This window comes from Copadichromis virginalis, linkage group LG5, assembly GCF_057382275.1.
Source record: "Copadichromis virginalis isolate Kocher_CV1m ecotype Utaka linkage group LG5, C_Virginalis_male_GT1.1, whole genome shotgun sequence".
Taxonomy (NCBI): Eukaryota; Metazoa; Chordata; class Actinopteri; order Cichliformes; family Cichlidae; genus Copadichromis; species Copadichromis virginalis.
The window spans coordinates 8,523,497-8,550,593 of NC_140622.1; the positions used below are offsets into that span (position 1 = coordinate 8,523,497).

Here is a 27,097-nt window from a genome sequence, read left to right on the forward strand (position 1 = left end):
CTGCTCAAGTTTCTTGCACGTTGCCTCCACTGCTTCTAATTTGGCGTCTTTTTCATCCAACCTTTCTTTCAGTTGTTTAGATGTTGCCTCCTCTTTTTCATTTTCTGCTACCAGTTCTGTTGTTTTGTTTTTCATTTTGTTGTAAAGTTCTTGCAGGTTTTGGTTTTTCTTCTCAAACTCCTGGAGAAGAAGTTTCTCTTCTTTCTGCTTTATGACCAGCTGTTCTTTCTCTTCAAAGATTTCTTGATGTTTTTGCAGAGCTTCGTCAAGCTTTCCTTGCAAGCCTTCGCTGTGTTTCTTAGCGCTCTGAAGCTTGCAGCCCATTTCTTTTTCTTTGATCTCCTGTTGCTTTTTTGCTTGAAGCAACTCCTCATATTTTTGGAGTGTGTTATTAAGCATTGCCCGCAGCATCCTTTCTTCTCCCTGCATCTGTTGGAGTTGGTACTGTGTGTCTTTCTGCTTTCTTTCCAGCTGTTTTTGTCTTGGATGATTTCTTCATTTTTTTGCAGCGCTTTGTCAAGCTTTCCTTGCAAGTCTTGGTGTTTTTTCTTGGTGGTCTGAAGCTTGAAATCCATTTCTTGTTGTTGGATCTCATGTTGCCTTTTCTCTTGCAGCAACTCCTCATAGTTGTGCAGTGTCTTATCAAGCCTTGCCTGGAGCATCCTGTTTTTTTCCTGTATTTGTTGGAGTTGGCACTCCATGTCTTTTTGCTTGCAAGCCATTTCTTTTTGCTTGATCTCATGTTGCCTCTTCTCTTGACGAAGATCTTCATTTGCTTTCAGTTGGTAATCAAGCCTTGCTTTTAGCACTCTGTGTTGTATCTCTGTGTTTTGGAGTTGAAACTTCATGTCTTTCTGCTTTCTGTCCTCTTGTTTCTTCTGTTGGAGGATTTCTGTATTTTTTTGCAGAGCTTCATCAAGCTTTGCTTGGAGCTCTTGGATCTTTTTGTCCTTATCTAGGAGTTCCCATTGTTTCTCATCAATAGCAGCTTCCTTATCTTGAAGCTGGTAGGACAGCTTTTTAAATTCGGCGCTCTTTTTCTCATTTTCTTGTGTCAATAACACAATCTTCTCTCTGCTGACGAGATTTTCATTCTCTAATTCTAAGCGCTTGTCCTCTACTTCTACCTGTTCACACCAAGGAAGAGAGGAGAGGTAAGGGTCTAGTGGTTGATCCCAGGGAAGAGCGTAGGGGTCAACTTCTTGTCCGTTTGGATCTTCTCTTTGAGACATGTTGAGGTCTGGATGCACTGACTTTGCAAAGGATCCAAAAGTTTTTGACCAAAAGCTCCTTTGACCAAAAGTTTTGAAATGCTTCTCTGGCGAAGATTCGAAAGCTGCGAACTTAAATGCTGCCAATAACGGACTAAAAGTGGTTGCTTTTCACCCCTATTTATGGGTTTTAAGGATCAAAGGATCAAAGGATCAGATTGGTGGTATGATTCTAAATGTGTGTGATATCATCATTCTTTTAGCCAATGAGTGTGTCACAGGACATTTGTGGAAGAGGGCATTTTTTAAATTGGACAAATTATCAGTAAAGTTTCAATCTCTGTTATTTACCATAGAGTCTGCACAGTATGGTCACATATTAAAACTGAAGAATATGTTGTACTTGTTGTAGTGTTTCATCATGGGTCCAGTTTTTACCCAGGTGCTTAAAGCCCTTCTTTACCCTCATGTAACACAACAGTCATTTCCAACCACTGTTTCCTTTTCCTGTCACTCAAACAAACAGGCGACAAACATCTTCTCTAAACTGGAATCATTTCAGTTTATCGGATTAGAAAACATCTAATCTAGCGTTGATGTTACACTGCTGTTTAGTGTCTGGCTGATCTCAGTGTCACCAAAATATCCACCCTACATGTCAAACAATGAGAGAACTTGAAACAGTACCATCACCTAGGAGCTTATGTTAATTAGTGCTAACGTTTTGTTTGCTGGCTAACATTGCTATTATTGTAGTCCCAGTTAAATGACTTTGAATAGCTTTATTTCAAAAGGAACTTTGCAATTTCTCGGCCATTTAGCTGTGTTAACTGTACGTGCTGTGTAGGTTATAAGGCGTGCATGGATCATTTTTATAATCAGCCTCTTATGTCATTGGGTGGAATTCATTTCTGTTCTGGGATTGAATAATTGGTTGATCACACCAGTACTTAACCACCAGATGACAACCCCCTGGTCCCCTCTCTCCAGCCTCCACCACCCAACAAACAGCCTGTCCTTCCAAGTGTTACTTAGTGTCTTTGTCTGAAAACTTGCATGTATAACCCGATGTGTGTGTGTCTGGCGCTCGAGCATTTCCGTTGTAAATAGTTGTGAGTAGCTTTGTAAAGTAGCATTTTCGTGCCTTTCTCACTGTGTATGTATTGTCCACTGCAGCAGCCTAGTAGTGGTATGAAGCCCTTTCTGCTGACTCAGTTTTCTCTTTTGGTTGGATTTTTTTGTTGTTTTTTTAATCGGGAAGCTTGGGTACCTTTAGGGATTTTTTTGTTTGTTATTTTTGCATTGCTCACTGGCGATGTAAATAAATGGCTGCATATAAAGTATGCATATAAACACTCCACAGTGTTATATTTGACAGTTCAATGTCTCTTGAGAAACACTCTAAACAACTTGTCCGGAACTGTTTTTATCATCTAAGAAACATTTCTAAACTCAGGCTGCTGGTGTCAAAGGCAGAACTTGAGATGATTATTCATGCTTTTATCTCTTCTCGTTTGGATTATTGTAACGGTCTTTTTACGTGTCTTCACAAATCAGCTCTGGATCGCCTTCAGTCTGTTCAGAATGCAGCGGCAAGACTTTTAACTGGTACAAACAAGAGGTCACACATTACTCCAGTTTTGGCTTCTCTTCATTGGTTGCCTGTAAATTTTAGGGTTCATTTTACAATTTTAGTTGTAACTTTTAGAGCTCTGCATGGTGAAGCTCCCCAGTATATCTCTGACCTGTTGAAACCTCATGCTTCATCCCGAGCACTTAGGTCTTCAGGTCAGAGGCTACTGGTGGTCCCACGTACTAGATTTAAAACACGTGGGGATCGGGCTTTTCAGGCACTGGCACCTAGGCTGTGGAACTCTCTGCCGTTGTCTTTACGCTGTCTAGACTCTATACTGACTCCTTTAAAAAGCAGCTGAAGACATTTTTATACAAACGGGCTTTTAACTAATTTAATTAATTTTAACTTGTATGTCTGATCTTACTGTAAAGCACTTTGTGATTTTTATCTGTGAAATGTGCTATATAAATAAATTTTACTTACTTACTTACTTAAAAGTACATTGTTTTTGCTCTTTCTTGGGTGGTGGGTTTGTGTGTGTGTGTGTGTGGGGGGGGGGGGGGCATAACAAAAGCAAACGACATTATCAAGCTTGCAGATGACACCACAGTGGTGGTACTCATCAGGGATGATGATGATGCGGCATACAGGGAGGAGGTGCAGCGGCTGGCGCTTTGGTGGCAGGACAAGAATCTATGTCTCAATGTTGACAAGACAAAAGAGCTGATTGTTGACTTTAGGAAAGCCGAGGCTGTCCATCTCTCGCTCAGCATTGCTGGTGTCACTGTAGACGGAGTGAAGAGCACCAGATTCCTCAGTGTTCACTTCATAGAGGACCTGTCCTGGACCAGTAACACCAAATCAGTGACAAAAAGAGCTCGGCAGTGACTGCATTTCAAGAGACGACTGAAGAAGGTGCGCCTCCCCAAACCCATCCTTAACACCTTCTACAGGGGTACCATACAGAGCACCCTAACCAGCTGCATCACAGTCTGGTATGGAAATTGCCACGCGTCCGACCGCAGAGCCCTCCAGAGGATTGTATGGTCCGCTGAGTGCGTTATTGGCAGCTCTCTACCCAGTCTACAGGACATTTGCACCTCACTCTGGATTGGGATAGCCACTAGCATCATGGCTGTCCAACATCAGCCCTCCCACCAACTGTTTACTCCCCTATGCTGCAGAAGACGACTGCGGCATAAGGAGCAAGTCAGCGAGATTGTCCAATAGCGTGAAAACGTGAAAAACTTAAAATGTCAAAAATCTACTTCATAATATAAATATCATTAAATAACTTTAGAAAGACTTCCATTTGACTCTTTACTTTTAATGTTATAAAAAATATATTTTATTTTAAAAATAATCTTAAAATGGTATTCTACAAAATGTGCAGCAATTTACTTTGTTTATTCTTTTTAGGTGATAGTCTGTGAGGCCCGGGAAGACCGTATACCTGCATCTCTACAGTTTCTGTGCACTCCAGCCTCTTCTGTTCCATGTGAGGGGAAGGCAGGGGAAATTATCTCCATGAAAAGAAACAGATTCGGCCATCGCACAGTGGAACTAATTCTTAAATAAAATTTAAAAGGGGTTTCCTTAAATGCATCATGTTTTTAATTTGCAAGTTTATAAGCATTTTCCCTTTGCAGTTCACAATCAATTCTACCCCCAGGTCAAAAACATATATAAGAAAATTGGCCTAATATAATATTATATATAAACATACCTGTCCAGCTGTCCAGTGATTAATTGCATTAGTACATGGAGGCAGGACCTCACAGCAGAAGCATACTCCATAATCTGTTGTACATTATTACATGTATATTATATGTGTTTTTCAATTACTGTATTTACCGACATCAAGAAGTCACAAGTAAAGAAAGACCACACCGTGACACATGTTTAATCAAGGAAAGTTTATGTATCAAAATTGTTTATTAAACAAATAAACAACATTTTTTTCACCCCAAAAAATACATGTTCAAAGCAAGACAACGGTGGCCCAATATCAGACAGAAGTGTGAACTCTACGCTGTAGAGTGGGCAGTCATAATGAAGCAGTTCGTTTCATTTTGGAGCTTCAAGCTGCTCTTCATATTTTTGGCCACCAGATGTGACCAGAGAGGACTGTGTTGAAAAGCTTCGAGTAAAATGAACCCTTTTTCAATACAAGCTTCAATGCTTCAGAAAGCTTCATTTGGCCATCACTACATTTTCCCCCCAAGCAGTCCGGCTCCTGAACACCATGCTGCTCTCCTCCACACTGGACTCTCTTCTTGGACTACAAAACACTCCCTCTCACTCCCGATACTTGCACTATTCTGTATTGCACTGTTCGTATCTGTCTGTGTATTGTATTTATTTATTCTAATTCTCATTGTTTTCTATTCTTACTCTCTCTGTATTCAAGAACAATAGTGTTGTACTCACTCTTAGTTTATCTTATTAATGTATAGTTGTATGTATGTATATTTAAATTTTTTCATTTTATTTTTACACTGTGCACCTTTGATCCAGGAGGGTGATATTTCGTCCTACTGTATACTTGAGTGTATATTGTTATGTTGACAATAAAACGCTACTTGACTTGAATTAAACTTGTGCATGAATGAATGAATGAGAAAACGCTCGATAGCTCAATCGATTCATGTAAATAACAAAACAAGCAAGCAAATAAACAAACACAAATCATTAACTTTTTATTTCATTCGCCACACTAATCTCGATCTCAACTGAGTTTTGAACAATAACCTAACGACATAAATCCGTCTCTCACCATCAATAACCCGATTCTGTAAATGTTAAAGTTCCCTTCAAAGCTTTGTCGCACATACGGAACCAGAGTTTAGAATAAGGAGTTTATGATGACGGACCGTGAAGATGGACGTACAGTGACATTTTTGTCTAACGGACATTACGGACTTCTCGAGGATTTTCAGTCTGACATTTAATTATCTTTTACGACACAGTAACATCTTATTAACACACCAGATAAGCACCTGAATTGACTTAAAAACAATTTTTTTTTACCTCATTTCGAGCTTCCTCTATGTTTGAAACAAACTTACTAGTATGTAGCAGCACTTCACAAGAGTGACACGTTTTTCCGGGTTTCATTAGCGTCAGGTACTTGAAACAGGGAGTGACTCCTCTTGATACTAAGACATCTTTGGCTCCACATGATATCTGTACCTGAGTGACAATTCACTCGAGGTAGTTAGCACTCGTGCTGTATCTTACTGAGTAAAAAGGCACTTTTGACACTATGTTAGTTTTTAGGTTGCGGCAAAAGTAGCTAACTAAAATACATAGTCGCTCATTTCCAGATACACCCGATAGGGAATTACGAAGCCTTTGCTCTTGTGGTTAGCTAAGCATGGAGTACCTCAGGACTTTAAAACCCATATTTACAGTAACCCAACACTGGCCACCTGTCAGCCGCATCCAGGCTAGATACTGTTCTAAACTGGCTAGCGCTGTTGACACTGTGAGAGAAAAGAAGAAGACTGTAGACAAGTTCAAGAGTCGGCTATCATCTGGTCCAAGTTTTCAGGATTTCGTTAAAGGGCTTCCAGCTAACAGGAGCCGTGCTGCAGATGAAGAACCCTCAGAAAAGCATGACTATCTCTCTGAAGGCTTGTTGATGGGAAACTCAAGGAAAGGTCGGTGAAAGCCATTTGTTTATTTAGCTTTGAATGTTTGTGGTGATGCTAAAGGGGTTCTTTGGCTTATTGTTGCAGTTTATTTTGAAACCTATGGATGTCAAATGAATGTGAATGACACAGAGATAGCCTGGTCCATACTGCAGAAGAAGGGCTATCAGCGCACAGCTCATCTAAGCGAGGTACAGCTGACTTCTGGTTTTATTTTATGAATCTAGCAGAAGTAACTTTAATGCAGTTTGTTTAAGATGTGCGTGTACTTGCAGGCAGATGTTGTTCTTCTGGTAACGTGCTCTGTAAGGTAGGAGCAAAGATCAAACATGAAAAGTTTTGAAATCTAGTGCTAGGTGATGGCAGCTTTGCAACCTAATCTCTTTTCTTAACAGAGAAAAGGCTGAGCAAACAATATGGAATAGACTGCAACAACTAACAGCTATGAAGAGGAAACGATTAAAGACCCACACACCAATGAAAATTGGAATTTTAGGTGAGTAAGCTCTCATGCACCATCTCTCATGCTCCATCAGATGATGGAGGTCACATTAAGGGTACGTTCATGGGTGTGTTTGTCTCAGGCTGTATGGCGGAGAGGCTGAAGATGGAGCTTCTGGAGCGAGAGAAGCTCGTAGATGTCCTCGCCGGTCCAGATGCATACCGGGACCTTCCGCGTCTCTTGGCTGTATCTGATGGAGGTCAGCAGGCGTGCAATGTGCTGCTCTCTTTAGAGGAGACCTATGCTGACGTCATGCCCGTCCACCACGCGCCTCGGGGGCACAGTGCTTTTGTGTATGTTGTTTATCAAATGGTTATCCGCCTTTTCCTGTAACAACGCATCTTCATACTGAATCTGCTGATGGTTTTGTGTACCGGCAGGTCCATCATGCGAGGCTGTGACAACATGTGCAGTTACTGCATTGTTCCCTTCACTCGAGGGAGAGAGAGGAGTCGACCCGTCCGCTCTATCCTGGAGGAAGTTCGTATGCTCTCTGATCAGGTAAGCTGTAACTTCAACATTAAGGTTGGTTGGAAAAACTCCTGCATTTGTAACCACGCAACAACAGAATAGGAAAAAAACAAAAAAGAAAGTGACTTTGTGTTTTATGATAAATGCAAAATCTATACAACAATAATTTAACATGACTTATGAAACAAACTCAATTCAGTTTTACTTATATAGCACCAAATCACGAGAAGAGTTGCCTCCAAGCACTTTATGTGGTAAGCAAAAGCCCAGACAATAAAACAACACCCCATGAGCACGCACTTGGCAACAGTGGGAAGGAAAAACTCCCTTTTAAACAGGAAGAAACCTCCAGCAGAACCAGGAAGGGACAGCTATCTGCTGTAACTGGTTGGGGTCGAGGGGAGATAAGACTGAAAACATATGCCATGTTCCTTTCAATAAAGGTTGAAACTATTGATTAAGACCATAATCTCGTCATGAAAGTGTTTATTGAGGTCATGCAATAAGGAAGTCGACAAAATTCTGTACAACCAGTCATTTTTTGATAATAACCCATAAATCATAGACTTCCTGCTATTATAAAAAAGTTTGTAGCTTCTAAGTCTGAAAAATGAAGTTTATGAAAAAGTACATGAAACCTTAAATCTTATTATGGCCAGCAGGGGGCAACAATGCCTCTTATCGTTAAAAAGATGTATGCATCTATAATCAGGGGTGCACATAAGTGGTCCGCAGGTACGTGTCTTTTATTTTGACAGCGCAAGCGCACCTGCGGACCACTTATGTGCACCCCTGATTATGAGTCAACTCACCTGATCTGTCACCTCAGCAATTGCGCTACTTGTCAGTTTGAGGTCTCAGTTGTTACAGTATGATGTTCATTCTGTAATTTAAACTGTCCAGTAAAGTAAAAAAGGAGCTAAAGCAGGGTATGCTTTACCATCTCATTAACAAATCGTTGGGCTGTGAGCTTGGAGCATCCCTCTGTTTCTCAGTCAGATCCACCCCTAACTGGTCTGGTATGGATAAAAGAAGCTAATGTGATGACAGTGAAAACCCTAACATTACAGAGACATTATCCCTCTTTTCTACACAGTAAATGCAATCTCCCTCTTGCTCTGAACATAGACTGTTGTACTGAAGGAATCCAAAGCTTGAATATGATTGGTCAGAGAGCTTTCAGTGCCCAAATATCATCCACCTTGTTTATAGATTCTCCAAATTCATATGTAGATGTGTGTTTATACAGTTTGCACTCTATAGGCAGTAGGCGAGTGCTTTAATAATTATGTCTGGTTCTCTGGTGTTGATTTTGATCCTTTTCTTCTGAATTATTCATGTGTCTGACACTGCTGCAAATTTCTCGTCCTTTGAGTTCAGCTCTCTAAAATGAACACTTGAGTGTGCCTGACGAGTGTGTGCTGGGTGCTTCTGTCAGGGTGTGAAGGAGGTGACGCTGCTGGGTCAGAATGTGAACAGCTACAGGGACACGTCAGACGAGCAGGTCTGTGGTTCAGATGCAACCAAGCTCAGCCGTGGCTTTAAGACAGTCTACCAGACAAAGCGGGGGGGTCTGCGCTTCTCTGACCTGCTCGACCAAGTGTCACGTATCGATCCCAACGTGAGGATCAGATTCACATCACCTCACCCCAAGGATTTTCCTGATGAGGTATTTTCTTTAATATGCTTTTCTTCCTTTGGATATTCACTTGGTTCAGTGAGCCCTGCTCACCTGGTCTGTGTGTCGATCTTACAGGTTTTGCATCTGATTGCGGAGCGAGGGAACATTTGTAAGCAGATCCACCTCCCAGCCCAGAGTGGAAGCAGCCGGGTCCTTAAAGCAATGCGTCGCGGGTAAGAGATTAGTTCACTAGCATATGACTTTGTGAAATTAAACTTAAACACCACTAATTGTCCTCATAACATGTTGTTTTCCTCCTAATATGTACAGCTACACCAGAGAGGCCTACCTCGATCTTGTGAGGAACATAAAGCAGATCATCCCAGGTACTAAAATCAGGTTTCTCCTTCAATTTGTCACCTGTCTCTGGGTATGATTATTACATTTAAACATTCATTTTACTACCTGAGTATCTTTCACTTGTGTGTAGAACGAATGTAAAGAGATCTTGGTATTGTCCATTCATTTTTAACAAAACTTTCTCCTTTTTCCAGGAGAATCCTGAATCTATCTGTAAAATTATAAAATACACTAAGAAATAAGGAAAAGCACCTTCTGTCCTCTTTAACCACAGTCTGTTTTACATAATTTCTGTTCGTGTGTCAGACGTGAGTCTCAGCAGTGACTTCATCTCAGGCTTCTGTGGTGAAACTGAGGACGACCACCAGCAGACTTTGTCTCTAATCAGAGAGGTGGGCTACAATGTGGGATTCCTTTTTGCTTACAGTATGAGAAAGGTGAGTTCTTCTTACTCTAGAACTTACTTACTTTCTTTTCACCCGTCCTTTAAATGATATGTGATGTAATTGTTTTTCCATGTCTGCCACACATTCAGAAGACGCATGCCTTCCACCGGCTCCAAGATGACGTCCCAGTGGAGGTGAAGCAGCGAAGGCTGGAGGAGTGCATCACCGTGTTCAGAGGAGAAGCTGAAAGGGTCAACGCTGCTCTCATTGGCAGTACACAGCTTGTCCTGGTGGAGGGAGTGAGTAATACACACAGAGTTTACCAGTGTGTTATCAAAATTGTTTTTAAATATATGTTGACCTTCAAATAGCATGATTGCAGGTGGTAGAGCAGTGAACAGTAACTACGTCAGCCACACCCTTGAACCACAGGCCATATGTAAAGGATGGTGTAGCTGTTGTGATGTCACCCATTGGTTTTGGACATTTTGAGCTATATGAGTAAAACACAAACACAAATGTGCACAATTACTGCACAAACTGAAGCACACTTTGTACCTGGTAACAGCCCCATTATATGGCTATTCCATTAAAGAGGCACCAACAGCACATCGTCGAGAGGTCCAGTTCATTGAGTTGTATTAGCCCCCCTAACTTCAAGCCTTGCCAGTGTCCAAATGTACGTCTGTAAACGATGCATGACAGACCCGACCACATATTTGCACTTGTCGCTACACCTCTTTATTGCGGCTGTCGATTTACATACTCGGCTGCAGCTTTTCAGCTACAGCCTACACACAACAACAACAGGACATAGTTAATGTTTCAAGCCGGCGAGACCACGTCCCACCACAATGACATAGTAAAACAAAGTAATAGACTGTACTCATGCTTTTCTGTGCTGTTTAGTTAGATATTTTGACATTTGTTAAGGTTTGTGGTGGTTTACTTGCTGAGGAACTAAGTTTTTTGGCACTTCATTGTGGGCTTAAGGCCTGGATGTTGCTTCTTGACTGGAACTTAAATTGCTTTGAGTCGAAAGAAACTGAATTGGCTGCTTTTGATTTTTATTCAGGAAAGTAAAAGATCTGCTGAGGACCTGTGTGGAAGAACTGATGGCAATATGAAAGTGATTTTCCCCAAAGAGGACGTTCATGTTCAGCCTACAGCATTCAGCACTGTACCCATCAGTGTTGGAGACTATGTGCTGGTGAAGGTAGGATATACTTGATATAGACGGATGCAACTTTAAAGAATATCTGTTGTCTTCTAAAAAAACACAATTTATATGAGCAAGATGTTTGGCAGATTGAATGAGTGTTAGGCCACTACCTGAAATAGTCAAAGCCAAGTTTTAAGGGATCCTTTAGTGCAGTAGTTCCCAAACTACCGTACGCGTACCCTCGGGGGTACGCAAGTGGCTGTAGGGGGTACGCGTGGGTTGGGGTTGGAGTGGGGATCAAAAGTTTTAAAAGCCGAAATTTGCGCTAATGCAGTTTTTTTTGCCTGTCAAATACATGACTATATACCACCCTCTGGTGTTCAGCAAAAAAATAGCTCTGACAAAATACATGGGCGTGATTTGCCCAAATGACTGACACCTAACAGTTGAAGTTGCCTCCAAGCATTCAGTGCAGCGCGAAAATGGACAAGTGGTTAACAAGAAAAAAAGGCCCTACCACAGAGACACCGGCCACAACAACCAATAAGCTCATATCTGAAGATGCATTTTCCAGTGACCGCACAGGTGGTTGTTCAACAACAATGTGTTCGTCAGATTTGGATGCTAGCAGTGCTAGCAGGGATGTATCTGTGGTTACTAGCCAAGTGGCTATCATAGCTGGAGCCAGCCATGTGGAAAGTGATGAAGTGTCTGATGCGGAGCGTCAAAGTGGGAGAAAGCATGACAGCACGGACTGTAACACAACCTCATCAAAGAAGCGCAAATATGATGACAATTATATTTCGCTGGGGTTTACGTGTATAAATATTGGTGGATTTCCCCGGCCACAGTGTGTTATTTGTGCAAAAGTATTGTCTCAGAACTCAATGAAACCTTCACTTTTGCGCAGACATTTAGAGACAAATCATCCCCATTTGAAAAATAAACCAAGGGAATATTTTGAGCGACAGCTAAAATCACTTTCAACAAGTAAAACCTGCATTCAGGTGCCAGATCTTATGAATAAAAACAGACTACAAGCATCTTACATGGTCAGTTACAGAGTGGCTAAAAACAACAAACCCCACACTATTGTGGAGGACCTCATTCTCCCTGCTGCTTTAGATATGGTAGGGACAATGTTGGGGGAAAAGGCAAAAAAGACGATACAGTCCATTCCATCATCAAACAATACTGTCTTACGGCGCATCAATGCAATGTCAGAAAATGTTTTACAGCAGCTACTTCTGCGCATACGCCACAGTGAATGTTATGCAATACAGCTAGATGAGTCCACGGATGTGGCTGGCCTGGCGCATCTTCTCGTATATGTGCGCTACATTCATGAAGGAACCATCAAGGAGGACATGCTGTTCTGTAAACCGCTGGAACAAAGGACAACTGCCGCAGATATTTTTCAAAAGCTGGACACATTCATGAACACACATGGACTCGTGTGGGACAGATGTGTTGGCATCTGTACTGATGGCGCACGGGCCATGACTGGGAGACACGGAGGTGTGGTTTCGCGTGTGCAAGCAGTCGCACCAGATGCCTCCTGGGTACACTGCAGCATCCACCAAGAGGCTCTTGCTGCAAAGGGAATACCTGTCCGTTTGAAACATGTTTTGGACACGAGTGTAAAAATGGTTAACTTTGTGAAAGCCAGGCCGCTGAACTCCCGCTTATTTGCTGCGTTGTGCAATGAGATGGGCAGCGAGCATGAGACATTATTACTCCACACAGAGGTTCGCTGGCTATCTAGAGGGAAAGTGCTGACCCGTTTCTTTGAGTTGAGGGATGAACTTAAAGTTTTCTTCAGTAACCATCCCTTTGAGCTGTCTGAACATTTGCATGATGAAGAGTACCTTACCTGCCTGGCTTATCTGTGTGATATATTTTCTCGTCTGAACGAGCTCAATCTCGGATTACAAGGCGTTTCTGCAACTATATTCAATGTTCAAGATAAAGTTGAGGCCATGATAAAGAAGTTAAACCTTTGGAAGAACTGCTTGGATACAAACAACACTGAAGTCTTTCCTGTGCTGCATGATTTTCTGTGCTCTAATGATCTCACACTATCTAAAAGTGTAAAGCGCGAATGTAACGTGCACCTTGAGGAGCTGGCGGTGCAGTTACGCCGATACTTCCCAGAGACGGACGGCTCAAATGATTGGATACGTCACCCGTTCACCGCCGTGCCTACTTCGTTATCACCGTCTGACCAGGAGAGCCTAATTGAAATCGCCACAGATGGATCTCTAAAAGTTGAACACGCTCAAAAGAACCTGGCGGATTTCTGGATAGGGCTGCGCACTGAACAGCCCGCGCTGGCTAAGCGCGCTGTCAAGACTCTGATGCCTTTCGCCACCACATACTTATGCGAAAAGGGATTTTCTGCTTTAACAAACATGAAAACAAAATACAGAGCAAGACTTTGTGTGGAAAACGATTTAAGACTCAGCCTTTCCCAAATTGAGCCAAACATTGAAGAGCTGTGTGCCTCTGCTCAAGCACATCCATCACATTAAATAAAGTTCTGTTTAATGAAAGTTCATGGCCTTTATGCTCTCGACAAAAAAGTGAATTCTAATAAATCCTTTGATACACTGCTAGTATTAAGTAGTAAAGTTTGTTATTAAAACTCTGTCATTACTAAAAAATATTGATAAATTCATTTGGTGGTGAGAAATAATCGACTGTGCAGTATTTATCTTTATGCATGCGATATTGCAATGTATTTATAGACACTAATTAAGAGTCGTTCGTAGTAGGGGGTATGCGGCTGAGGGTGACATGTCTCAAGGGGTACGTGGCTGGAAAAAGTTTGGGAAGCACTGCTTTAGTGAATATATCATGTGTTTATGATGTATCATCATGTCAGCAGTTTAATGTTTCTGCTGTAAGCATTGGTTGATCCAACTTTAAATGCTGGGTACACTGTCACCAGTCAGGAAAGTGACTGGAAAAGTGTTTCAGGAATATTGATTATCTTGAATGTATAAATAAGGTTCTTGTATTCAGTCTTTTATTCTCTGGCGTCTTCTTTTGTCTTGTTTTAGATCTTGTCTGCCAACTCCCAGAGCCTGAGAGGTCGAGCTCTCAGTCTCAGCTCCCTGAGAGCCAGAGAAGTGCACTGTAGGACTCCACCTGAGGACCAGCGTGATGAACATGTAGCTCACACTCAACCGTGACTTAAACATGTCACTGATTGATGGACTCGGATGATACCACATCGAACAGACTGCTACATTTCCTTCATCACTTGTTTGACGTTTTTGACAAATGGAGGATGCTTTCAGGTGGACTGTTGCAACAAGCTGTGAAAGTTTCACTTGTAAACAAACTATGGAAGTTTATTAAAAGCTGTTTGAACGATGCCTGACGGTGTTCTGTGTGATACATAAAGTGGCATTTTTTAAGATCATTGAATCATAAGGAGACACATTGTCTTTTATGTGACTTTGTCATTTATTAAGCACTCTAAATTGCCAATGTCTGAACATGCTGTAAGGTAACTTACAAAAAGCAAACAGGGAAGCAAGCGTTAGCTAATATTAGCCGGACGACACCCTAAGGTAAATTCTACAGTCCAATTCTAATCCCAACTAAGGTAAATTCCAACCTGACTTATATGTCAAAATGTAGTCTTGAGAGAAAAAGGTTAATTGCAGGGCTGAAGTAGTAGCTTAGCTTTCTTTTGCCAAAATACTTATTGTTACAAATGAATCATGTCATATTTGTGCAGCTAGCTTGGTTACAGCTAGCCTGGTTACAGCTAGCCTGGCAACTGTATGCTGCTTGCTAAGATTAATGTCATGTAGCTTCACCCATAAAACCATGTGGAAGTAGCTTATATTTATATTCTTTTAATCTCTACCCACCACAGAGGGATGCATGCAGTTGCAAAAAGACTAGCAGTCCTAAAGTGGTCAATCCGGTTGTTCAGTCTGACGTCACTAGCCGTGTCTGGGTCTAAACTCCGCTGCAGGTCCATATATCAAACGATCACTATGGCATTACTGAGAGTTGAAAAACTGTCTAAAGTCTTTCATCTTTAATAAAATGATCAGCGCTCTGCTCTACCAGGTGTAACAATTGAGTTTAACATCCAGGCATCCATGAAAACAGAATTAGAAGTTAGCAGGGAGTTAGCTCGCTAGCTTCTATCTAAATACAATATAGCATGTCCTGACTGCGGGGTTTTGGAAACAAATTAAAACGTACAACTCTTATCACTTCCAGCATAAATGAAGACAGAAAACTAAACAGCAGTGACGTTTTTAGGGTTACTGAAGTTGGGCTAGCTGGTATATAATGATGTGCTACGTGATCGCTAGCGACACAGCTATGTTAGCATAATATAAACAAGCTAACTTTTTTCCCACTCGATAAAAGTTACCGTGAGTGTTCTCGGTGGTCAGGAACAAATGTAATCGCACGGCAGGATGCTGTAAAGGACCAAACTTCAGCCAGGAGAACAACTGAGATAATCCATCCACAATACGAGGTTAGTCATTCATATACTGCTGTATGGGCTGGGCTGTAGTTACATCCTAAGGTTTTAAAAACTGAGCTTAAATAAATGATTAGCGGTAATAAAAGCCGAGGGAGGTCAACAGTGATCACTGACTGTTTTAGGAGCTTTTTGAGATCAAATAGAAGAAAATACATAACATTAAACATGTTAACAACACAAAAGCCATATTAAACGCAGACTACTTTAGACCCAAAAGTACGATTCGTCGCGTCATCACTGAACAACCGGATAGACTGGAGCTCAGAAGACATTTTGCTGATGAGTGTGCTGATGATGTCCTTGGCAACTCATTTCACTCATATTAAAAAAGTTCATACGCACTAAATATAGAAATGGTTAACTTCAGAGGAGAACCAATACATAGAAAACACAATATTCTGACTGCTGTCAGAAGTAATACTTATTTAGCTTTTTCTTGGGAATTTCTGCCAGATTATCGTACTCTGACTGTAATTGTGTCTTCATGGAAGGATGCTAGAATGCAGAAAAGAATCCTGGGAGTTTTCAGGAGTGCAGTTCAGCTGAACTGAACATCTGTCCCAATCAGGATGTAGTCCTAGAAGGAACAGTTCACAGCTTTGAGTTAGAAAATCTGCTCATTCCTTAGAAATGTCAAGATTTCTTAATTAGATCTCATGTCATATACAAGAAGCAATACGCTCACATGCATGAAATCGATTAAAAAAAACAACAACAACATATTATCAGTATCTCTGACCTTCAGCACATCAAGCTGGGTGTTCATAAGCTTCATTTTTCCAATTGTGGGCAGTGGGTATCCCTTAGCAAGTTGGACTGCAAAATGAAATTCATAATTTTAGACCACAATTTCACAAATGTGGCAGAATGTCATAATGATATTATAGATGTATTACATAGCATGCACTGGAATCATTCCACCTAATGTAACTTCATACACAAATTCAATTAAGGAAAATACTGACATCAATAAAATTATTGATGAAAACAGTGGAATGTGTTAAAGTAAGGTCTCTGATGAACGTCATTCATTTAAACTGTTAGAAAATAGAGTCCCACAGTGCAAATTAAAAACAGCAGACTCATTAGAAGTGGTAAAGAGATGCACAAGGAGATGACCCTGAAGGTGATTCAAAGGTATATATTTTTGGAACATTTTATGATTTCCCCAATAAGAAAATGGGGTAGAATCTTAAAATAAATGGTAAAATATTCAGAAGACCAGTACAAGCTCTATCCCCATGCACTAAACAGAAGTGAAGAAGTTAAAGAATTGAAAAGTGGAGGGCGGGTGGGACACGTCAATGAGAACGAACAGCTGTTAGAACTGGGGGAACGTATATAGATGAGAACCAGGAGGAGCATATTTGGAGGCGTGGTCCCACTCCTGAAATTCCCGATATTTTATCTCCAATAAAAGCAGGAGTGAAGGTAGGTGAGTACAGTTCCTGTACTGTGGTGGAAGTATTCTGGATTCTTGTAAATTACTTGAATAACTTTATCTTTTATGTTTTAAATTCTTAACAACACCTGAGAGGTAAATAATGAACTTCTTCCGATTTCATAAACTTATTGACTTTATAAAATATGAGCTGATAGCGTAAATAAAATCAACAGAAAGAAAGAAAAGGAATGAGAATAGTCTCCATATAAGTAAGAGCTGGGGGTCTGTTTTACACAATACAATATTAATAATTATCCAGACATATGTAGCTAAAAATGATAATCCTGCTGGTCCCTCGTGTTGTTTGTCTAATATTCCCTGGAACTTTGGAGCTGCTGTGAAAATGCAAATGGAAATCCTCTTTGGAGATTTTGGTGAAAAAAAAACACTCTTTAAATTTCAAAGTGAGGATGAACTCACCATTAACTGTGGGTATCACCACCAATTTGAAGACCCCTTGTAAGATGCTATTGAGGGCGCTGACCTGTAGGTTAGATGTAGGGTTAGTTTGAGTTGCTGATGATTCAGACTGTTATTGTATAGAAATGCACTTCTTACCTGAAAGTCTCCCACATTACTTTTGTCCAGGGTCAGATCCATTCTGTGCAAATTAGACTAAATTAGAACGTGATGTTCATCTTAACAAAGACCTCTCGGCCCTATTTTTCTTTGCCAGTTAACTCACTTGTTGAGGGTGACAGCTGCAGCCAATTTCATTTCACTGACAAACATACGGGCACTCACGCTGGCCTCCTGTCAAGGCAATGGTGGTTCATTTCAGATGGTTTTCTAAAACCACAAAGACAATTTAAAATCATATCAGCTGGGTAACTTACCAAGTTCAGGACAAAAAGAGGCGACAGAGTAGAGTTGGGCTGGATGGCAAAGGCCGTCACTGTGGTGGTGGCCTGGACTGTTGCGTTGTTGGGCTCAAAGGTCAGTGTGGGGGTTTTCACTGTCTTCACCAGCAGCTTCATCATCAGACCTGGGAACTGCTTAGCAATCTGGCAAAGAAAGAATTTCATGTGAAAAACTGCCAAGAATGCGTCACATAAAATGACTGGGATGTGTTGTCACCTCTGGGATAATGACTCCAAACGTTATGGTGTTGAGTCGGATTGGAGAGCTTTTTGGTATCTGGCACGACAAAGTGAGAAAAGTTAGAGATCAGTTTGATGTCCTGAAAAGAAGGTATGAGACTCAGGAGGCAGCAGTTTACCATGTCGTCAGTGATGGACAGGCTGAGGACTCCAGCATTGTTGTAGACGAAGGCTGCAGAGTTGACAGTAAAGGCAGACATGCCGATGTACAACATGTTGTTGTTCTGGGGTGGCAGGTTAAAGGCCGCTGGTGAGAACGGAGGCTCCTGATGTTTCCCGATGTTGTAAAATTCCCCCTGAGAAAGAAGACCCAGAAAACAATGCTCCAGATTTTTTAAAACTAATAAAAATGTTATCTTTAGATTCCTGTAAAAATGTAGTGTTGCATAATTCTTTACCTTCAAGCTCAGATCTATCGAGGACTTTAAAACAGTCGGGGACGATACCATGGAATATTCAATCTCTGCATACTTGTCCACCTTGGCTAAGACTGCATAGAGACAGAAGCTCACTCATGTGTTCATCACCAGTGAAACAGCTGATTGACTAACTAAACAGGATACTTTACCATTGAGAGTTTTCAGCTGAGGGTTTAAATCAGATACTACAGTGGTGGCCCGAGGGCAGATCTGCAAAGCGGAAGGAAGAAATCTGGTGTTAGACTTTGATTTGTATTGGAGAAAGTCATCATTAAAGGCTCACAAAGACATTTCAAAATTAAACATTTGGTGAACAAAAGAGCAGATGTTAAATAATCACTTAATCGCTTCTCTTAATGGATATCCATGAGCAACATGGATATCCATTAAGAGAAGCTCACAGTTCTCCATGTAGCAGCTTAAAATAACCTAATGAAAAAACATACACAAGTTTTTCTGAGAACAAACAAAATCCTTCTAACTGGGAAAGCAAAGAGATGATGATGTGTTTGTTTAATGATAAACTTAATGCTGCTGCAGTTGAACGTTTCATTCCACATACAGCTTGTTTCATGATTTCAATTAGGCTACATTGTTAGTGTAGTTTGGTTTGTGTTTGTTGCCTCCCTTCCTCCCTGCTTCTGGCTTTCAGTGCATATCTAAGGCTCCTAAGGTTTCCATATTTTGGAGGTAAATCAAAGTATCTTGAAACACTGCGGGCTAAGCCCGAACCAATAAATCTTTACTTCTTTATTTTCATCATTATCCGGTTACTTCAGAGTAACAAATGAAGGAAGATAATGTGAGACACTGTGAACTAGCAGACACCTTACCTAGCAGGTAAAGTGTGTAAGCTGGATTTCTGCTGCATGTAGCAGATTTGACCTCACCTGTTTCTGAATTGCATTGCGCAGAGCCTTATCAATAAACCTTGTGAAGAGATTGTACAGCCAGCTATCAAAAAACAAAACCAGCAGGAATTAGAAGAATTCTGCAGATGAAGTAAAATAGTAAAACCCTTCTCCCTCACAGCTGGGTTTCTCACCTCGCTCCACCATGAAACTTGACCTTTGCACTTCCAACAGTGGCTGAGCAGCTGTCACTGCTGACCGCTGGTCGGCCTGTCTCGTCACTCTTGATGGAGATGGTCGTAGCGATACTGAGACCATTCACATCCAAATCAAAAGACCCGCTGTCCTTTCTAGTAAAATAAAAAGGATATCAGATATTATATTTTTAAGCAACCAAATTATTTTCCCTATAGAAGAGATGTTACCTCACTCACATTATTCGCAGGTACTTGACCCTCCAGTTTCCATTCAGACTGATGAAGGCATCACCTATAGACATTCTGACTCCAGTCCCTGGCACCAGGTCCACTGAAGACTTTGGTATTCCCACCTTCAATACACGTATACTGGAAGAATTCGTGTTTTGTTTGTTTAAGCGGAAACAGGACAAAATACTTTGTAACAGAATTTAGAGACATGTTGAACAAACTGGAGCCTTACTTTGACAAATTGTACTGGACTTTTCCAATCGGAGACACCCTCTGTTCCCCTGAAAAGTCTGGAACTTGGATAGAATTGAGTTTCTGCTGCATGTCAGCCATGCCCAGTTGCCTGCCTAACAAAATGTAAAGAAAAATAATTTACTGAGCAAACACTGGAGAAATCAGTCCTTTTTGAGCAAGAGGACAGCTTTTACACAAACCTTACCATATTCAATGCCTTTTTCTGTCAACCTGACCTTTACTCCAGGATTGATGCTTAAGAGAGCCCCCAGAACCAGCCAACAGCACAGGAACATCTTCAGAGCTGAGGCATGAAGAATAAGAAGACCAAGGAATATTTATACAAGCACAAAAGCAGAAGAAGCTAAGCTTCTGCTTACGAAATCTATGGGGAAAAATTGGAGAGCAATAAAATCCAGCTTCTTCTTTTAGTGACAGTTTACAAGAACATGTACCAATTCAACAGTCCTGACATACAGAGCTTAGTGGAGCAGCAATGCAAAGCAGTTTATTTCACCACTTCCTAGGGTTGCTTAGAGTGAAAGCCTATGAAAGAGCTAACGGCCATTGCTCCACATGAGACAAGATTGAATGACAAATTACATAATGATGAAGTTTAGTTATACAATCACAACACAGTTATCACACACTTAGTTCATGTGTCTCAACATTTAATTTTGTTAACAAATAAACCACAACAGAAAACTACTAACAATTTGTAATCAGAGCTATACAAAAAACCTCTAACATTAAGTCTTAGAAAAAGTTAAAGACATCTAGCTATGAAATCGAGAGCACCTTAAATTTAGAGTCACACTGAACATCAAAAGTTATCCTGGTGCTATAGACAGCTGAAGATGTTTGTAGGTGCATTTGGCGACAGGTACAGGTGCGACTGTGAACCTGAATGAAACGGTTGCCCATCTTCTAGGAAAGGTGCCCAAACACCATTGCTCTCTCCAAATCCATCCTATTTTTTTCTACTTTTGCTTTTTGCTAGTGTCATTGTTACTGCAAGACACAGTGCAAGAGTGTGACAGAGATACCAGGAGATATGCTGTTAAACAAGGAGAGCAGGACTAGTGACGGCTGCTTTGTGCAATGAGGAACAGAACAAACGCTGTCAGTCGTGCAGTGGGACTTGTGCTTGCAGCCCAGCACCATGTATCCATTGGAATTCCCCAGAGAATACCAGAACTGGCTGGTTTGCTCTGACATCTTGTTTTCATCACACATCGGAGGCTCACACAATTTCTGTTAACAGGGAAAGACTGTCTGGCAAAACAATGACGAGAAATTTGCAAAGAGCGCGTCACTGGTGGGAGCCGTTACTCCTGTACTAGCCCCCCTTGTGTTGTGTTCTGGTCAAATTTGACTTAGTTAATAGTTTTATGTCTGAAAAGTGTTGTTAATTTGATCAGACAGACTTAAGATTCTGTGACTTTCTCCACAAAGAGGATGTCAACCCACAACCTAAATTTGATTAATTTGCATAACATTTTGTGTATTTTATTGAGCATTTTTACACTCTTGGTGTTCCTGGTCAAACGTAATCCCATTAATAGAAATGATTCGTTGTTTTCTAAGCCTTGCTCACAGAGCACTGTCTGGCAGCACCGTGGCAGGTCGATATAGAGTGAGGCTCGTGATTACACATTTGATCACCACACTGGTGAGGAGAAAGAGAAGCCAGGAAACTGACGCTGAAGATGGATTAGAGGGGGAAGTGTCAGAAGTTGAATATAATCCAGACCAAGAAATGACTAATGAGGGCGAATCCACTGATGTAGATAATGGCTATGCTGATGCTGATGTCACATTCAAGTCAAAGACTTGGACTTATCCCGACCTGAGAATCAAGGTGGGCTTTTAGCTGAAAATGTCACAAGGTGACCACAGGACAAAGACATATACCGTATCCTGGACTGATCAAATACCCAAATAAAATATTGCCGGTCACTTTTGACTGTGAACACAACAGGTGTTATTTTATGCTTAAAGAGGTTAGGTTAAGTAATAAATTTAAATTATTCCATCGATTTTCCTCTATTAATCTGGGTCCTGAACCATACTGAACAACTATCGTGTTCAGGTATTTTAAAACCGCTAACATCACCTCAGTCTGCTTTTGCTTAGCTAGCAAACCCACTCTCCTCTCAACATCATGAGAGGGAAGAGTTGGTTTAATACTTATAGTTAGCTGACACATCTGATAAGTATATGCACCATAACTGGTCATAGAGATTTAGGTGGGATAAAGACAGTGTGATATAGTAAGCAGCCTAATGGTACAGTCTGGTTTACTTTTTTTATAGATTCATGGTGGAACTTTAGTCCTCCTTTGAAACGAGTTATAGTTGGTTTCACAACAACAATTTCAGAATGCTGCCTCATCCACAGTGCTTAGCTGATTGATCTTGTAGGGTTCATTTTTGTTCCTTCACCTGATTCAAATTGTGAATACTTTCCTTCCCTGAATTTTTCCATGGTTGCAGTGGCGTGTCCAGCGGGGTGGCCTGGGTGGCCTACCACTCCTGCTTGCACACAGCCGTCACATAACACAGATAAACGAAGATCATGTGGTCCAACCAATCTTCTACCTCTTTTTACAACCCTGGAAGAGAGGAGGCTGACCAGGAAGAGGTGAGTAATCACAATGCTGTAAGCATCAGTGGTGGATATTTCAAGAAAAAAAAATACTGTCATGTATTCACTTCAGCTTTAAATGTTTGTCCTCTGATCTCTAATGACTGGAGCATTTTTAACCTGTTTGTTCCTTTTCGTTACTGCAGCAGGAACGCCAAAGATTCCTGAGCGGGTACTACAGAGTCCAGACTGACACCGATGGGTCCCGCCCCACCGTGCGCTTCCCTTATTGTTTTCTACCAAAAATTGTTAATGTTAATATTGTATGTACTGGGTATGGTGTCGGAGTGGTGGAACAGGTCTTCGTTTACACCACAGATGGAGTTTTTCTCACTCACTCAAGGGCAGTCTCCATTAGAGAGTCTTTAAGTGGCAAATCCATCAGCCACACATTTCTTTACGCATTTCTTTTCCTTCCTACCTACATAGTTACTGCTAAGTTTAAGATATAGAGTAGTAATGATAAGTTATTCGAAATGTACTAATAGTACGTTCAGAATATCTCACCATCTCTTTTTTTTAACTTTTAACTCTGTCAATTCTGTTATAATCCTTCATTTACAATAAATTTTTGACTTTTCATGTTATGACATAAAACAAACAAAATAAAAACCAACTAATCTAAAGTTTTAGATTTTTATTGATTTGATGGGATGTTTCCAAAGGGTCGCGCCTATCTATCTTTTAATGTTTTGTTTTATGTTTTCATTTATTTTATGTTTTTTAAGGTTAATAAAAATTTGCTAAAAGATTCAGTAAAGCCTTAACATTGTTTGCATTAAACTAATTCATTGTTTGGATTTTGAGAATATGGTTTCACTTCTTTATCAATCTGCAAACTGCCACTAATGAAAGAAAGCTCATGCTCAAACCATTATCTGCCCTGGTTTATTGATGAGTTTTGTTGTATTGCTAGTTCACTTTTCTCTCGCTCACACAATGGTGTCATTCATTGACAAATGTACAAAGTAGAGAATGCCGCCGCCCGGTACACATTGCACCTGACCCCTATGGCGCCTCCTGCAGGAGGATAGGCCCATATCCCATTTTCAGGCTGTGCCCGGCCGGGTCCCAAGGACTAAGGCCCGGGCACCAGACACTTGCCCTTGCCCACCCTCCCTGGGCCTGGCTCCAGGGCAGAGCCCCAGTAACACTATCCTGGGCAGGGTGAACTGTTTCCTTGATATTGTATTCATAGGGGTCTTCTGAACCTTTGTGTGGTTCCTCACCTAGGACAAATTGGCCATGGGAGACCCTGCCGGGGTACCAAAGCACCCCGGACAACACAGCCCCTGGGATCCCTGTTGTTTGTTATTTGAAAAAAGATAAAAAATGTTGAATAAGTTGAAATGTTCCACACTGTGCCTCTGTGATTGTTCCAGAATGACCTCTCCATGTAAAGACCATTTCCCCCCTGCATCTTTGCGGATTTAAAAGTTAACTGGTCTTCACGTTGCAGTGCAGAGTGATTGCCCTACACTCTTTGATCCTGTTCAAAAGCAGAATCCAAATGTGTTTGCAGAATGGTTCCCGACTTCAACCTTTACTTCTTTCTGATATTTTTATATTTGAAAAAACTCAAATATATTTTGATATTTTTAGTGTCAGAAAATGTATTTAAATTTTTGTTATATTTAAACCTGTCATGCATGAATTATGACAACCTCAATCAAGTATTTTTATTCATCTTTAGGCATGAAAAAAAAGACTACATTTTTTAAAATGTACTTTTCAAAGAGTTTTTTTTACATGTCCACTTAGGTGGACAACATGTGTTTTAATTTATGAAATTGACAAACGAGTGCACATCAGTGTCTTATGTAGTGGTTTATGTGCAAGTATACCATCAACACTGATACTGTCACGGCTGCCGAGGCGAGCCGTGTGGATATAGAAGGAGGACCCAAGATGCAGGCAGTGGATGAGATACCGGTGGTTTTATTTACAGAGGTGTAGTGGCAAACAAACAGTGGGGCATAACAAACAACTAAAGACACCTAAACTGGGAGAACTAAAATAACAGACCTGGGAGCATATGACAACGGATGATGAATAGCAGAGAGACGCAGACGAGGAACAGGACACCGTGGAACACAGGGTAACAGACTGACACGGAGGAACACAGACGAACCGGCAACAGGCAGGAGAACACACAGGGCTTAAATACACACACCAGTAATCAGGGGATGCGAGACAGGAGGGCAACACAGCTGGGAGAAATCTGGGCTGACGGGACAGGGGAAACGTAAACTGATCACACTCACATATGACACGGACCTTCACAATAAAACAGGAAACTCAGATACATGGAACCAGACAAGACATTGAACTAAACAGACAGATTCACAAACAGATGGGGAGACACCATAGACAGACAGATACAGACGCAGACTCAGAGGCAGATCGAAAATAACACAGAACTTAAACAATCATCATCTAGAAAATGATAACAAACTAAAAGCGCTGGGTCACCGACCCAGGACCATGACAGTACCCCCCCCTCAAGGGCTGGCACCAGACAGCCCAGCAGAAACGAAAAAAAATGGACCAAAACAAAACAGAAAACAACCCGACCAGGGCGGGCGGAGGGGGCCCAGGACGGAGGGACAGAGTCCAAAAAGGCCCAGATGGTCAAGTTCAGGAAGCCGACCATGCGAATGGCAACGGGGCAGGTCCGGATGCCGGCCACGCAGTAGGCAGTGGCGTGGAAACAGTTCTGGGGGCCGACCGTGCGGACGGCAACAGCGGCGTGGAAACAAGTCCGGAGGCCGGCCACGTGGAAGGCAGTGGCGGCGTTCAGGAGGGCGTCCACGGTGGCGGAGATGCCCAACAGGCGGCCAGGCAGATGACCGACGATGTGGAGGTGGTAGTAGGGGACCTGAAGGCTGCGTGGACCAGGCGAGGATGAAGACACGGAGGCTGGACCAGGCGAGGATGAAGACACGGAGGCTGGACCAGGCGAAGAGGATGAAGACACGGAGGCTGGACCAGGCGAAGAGGATGAAGACACGGAGGCTGGACCAGGCGAAGAGGATGAAGACACGGAGGCTGGACCAGGCGAAGAGGATGAAGACACGGAGGCTGGACCAGGCGAAGAGGATGAAGACACGGAGGCTGGACCAGGCGAAGAGGATGAAGACACGGAGGCTGGACCAGGCGAAGAGGATGAAGACACGGAGGCTGGACCAGGCGAAGAGGATGAAGACACGGAGGCTGGACCAGGCGAAGAGGATGAAGACACGGAGGCTGGACCAGGCGAAGAGGATGAAGACACGGAGGCTGGACCAGGCGAAGAGGATGAAGACACGGAGGCTGGACCAGGCGAAGCGGATGAAGACACGGAGGCTGGACCAGGCGAAGCGGATGAAGACACGGAGGCTGGACCAGGTGAAGCGGATGAAGACACGGAGGCTGGACCAGGTGAAGCGGATGAAGACACGGAGGCTGGACCAGGTGAAGCGGATGAAGACACGGAGGCTGGACCAGGTGAAGCGGATGAAGCAGTGGCTGGACCAGGTGAAGCGGATGAAGCAGTGGCTGGACCAGGTGAAGCGGATGAAGCAGTGGCTGGACCAGGTGAAGCGGATGAAGCAGTGGCTGGACCAGGTGAAGCGGATGAAGCAGTGGCTGGACCAGGTGAAGCGGATGAAGCCGAAGCATGCGCTGGACCAGGCGACGCTGAGGATGCTGAATCCGGACCAGGCGACGGCGTGGAGGATGCAGCAGAGGCCGGGCCAGGCAACGGCGTGGAGGATGCAGCCGGAGGCGCTGCAGCAGGTGGCGGCATGGATGAAACTGCTGCTGCAAGCGTGGATGAGGCTGCTGGTGGAGCAGCTGGTGGCTGGACGGGCTCCTCGGGCCCCCCAGCTGACGAGGAAGGAGGCTGGACGGGCTCCTCGGGCCCCCCAGCTAACGAGGAAGGAGGCTGGACGGGCTCCTCGGGCCCCCCAGCAAAAACAGTCTCAGAACCAGTGGGCACTGGAGCCCCTGGCACACACAGAACAGAACCAGCAGGTGCGGAGACCTCTGGCAGGGACGCAACAGAACCAGCAGGTGCGGAGACCTCTGGCAGGGACGCAACAGGACCAGCAGGCACACGGGCCTCTGGCAGGAACGCAACAGGACCAGCAGGCACACGGGCCTCTGGCAGGAACGCAACAGGACCAGCAGGCACACGGGCCTCTGGCAGGAACGCAACAGGACCAGCAGGCACACGGGCCTCTGGCAAACACATAGCGGCCTGCAGCTGCGCAGAGCATTGACCCTGCTCAGGCAGCGACAGCTCTGTGCAGTCCTCAGCTGGCTTCTTAAACTCCAGGGGTCCAGAGTCTAATGGGGGCTGAAACCCAGCCTCTGGGGAGGCCCTGGAGTGCATCTCAGTCTCAGAACTGGCCAGCCTTTGAGGAATGTTGACATTGTTCTTGGGTTTGTCTCTCTGCTTAGAGTACGGAGTTGTTGAACTGTCCGTTATGGGTTGGACTGACATGGCTTGCTGTACAGGAGGAGTAGGTGAA

General features: G+C 42.6%; 2 protein-coding genes across 2 annotated transcripts; one reads left to right on the forward strand and one right to left on the reverse strand.

Annotated features, from left to right (window-relative positions):
* The first annotated feature begins 5,646 nt into the window (after positions 1 to 5,646).
* Positions 5,647 to 14,322, forward strand: cdk5rap1 (CDK5 regulatory subunit associated protein 1). The gene is made up of 13 exons (XM_085455740.1): positions 5,647 to 6,449; positions 6,528 to 6,631; positions 6,716 to 6,750; positions 6,836 to 6,936; positions 7,025 to 7,235; positions 7,323 to 7,443; positions 8,852 to 9,082; positions 9,170 to 9,267; positions 9,365 to 9,420; positions 9,701 to 9,831; positions 9,930 to 10,079; positions 10,856 to 10,996; positions 14,005 to 14,322. The coding sequence occupies exons 1-13, from the start codon at positions 6,164 to 6,166 to the stop codon at positions 14,134 to 14,136; spliced, it is 1,797 nt and encodes a 598-aa protein (XP_085311866.1). The 5' UTR covers positions 5,647 to 6,163; the 3' UTR covers positions 14,137 to 14,322.
* Positions 14,323 to 15,083: 761 nt separating this feature from the next.
* On the reverse strand, positions 15,084 to 20,267 carry LOC146708881 (bactericidal permeability-increasing protein-like). Its single transcript, XM_085455742.1, has 15 exons — positions 20,143 to 20,267; positions 19,936 to 20,050; positions 19,710 to 19,841; positions 19,470 to 19,625; positions 19,315 to 19,378; positions 18,574 to 18,634; positions 18,404 to 18,495; positions 18,125 to 18,301; positions 17,983 to 18,042; positions 17,742 to 17,909; positions 17,591 to 17,658; positions 17,464 to 17,506; positions 17,326 to 17,389; positions 16,201 to 16,277; positions 15,084 to 16,038 (listed from the first exon to the last, which is right to left on the reverse strand). Exons 1-15 carry the CDS (start codon positions 20,231 to 20,233, stop codon positions 16,000 to 16,002), a joined length of 1,407 nt encoding a protein of 468 aa, XP_085311868.1. The 5' UTR covers positions 20,234 to 20,267; the 3' UTR covers positions 15,084 to 15,999.
* Between the last annotated feature and the right edge of the window lie 6,830 nt (positions 20,268 to 27,097).

What these genes read in the sequence shown, in the direction of transcription:
- cdk5rap1 (XM_085455740.1), top strand. Translation starts at nt 6,164, where the DNA reads ATGGAGTACCTCAGGACTTTAAAACCCATATTTACAGTAACCCAACAC. An exon ending in TTGCTTACAGTATGAGAAAG is followed by an intron (nt 9,832 to 9,929) that starts GTGAGTTCTTCT and finishes CCACACATTCAG; the next exon opens with AAGACGCATGCCTTCCACCG. An exon ending in AGCTTGTCCTGGTGGAGGGA is followed by an intron (nt 10,080 to 10,855) that starts GTGAGTAATACA and finishes ATTTTTATTCAG; the next exon opens with GAAAGTAAAAGATCTGCTGA.
- LOC146708881 (XM_085455742.1), bottom strand. Translation starts at nt 20,233, where the DNA reads ATGTTCCTGTGCTGTTGGCTGGTTCTGGGGGCTCTCTTAAGCATCAAT. An exon ending in TGTCCATCACTGACGACATG is followed by an intron (nt 18,043 to 18,124) that starts GTAAACTGCTGC and finishes TTGTCGTGCCAG; the next exon opens with ATACCAAAAAGCTCTCCAAT. An exon ending in GGTGATACCCACAGTTAATG is followed by an intron (nt 16,278 to 17,325) that starts GTGAGTTCATCC and finishes TTCATTTTGCAG; the next exon opens with TCCAACTTGCTAAGGGATAC.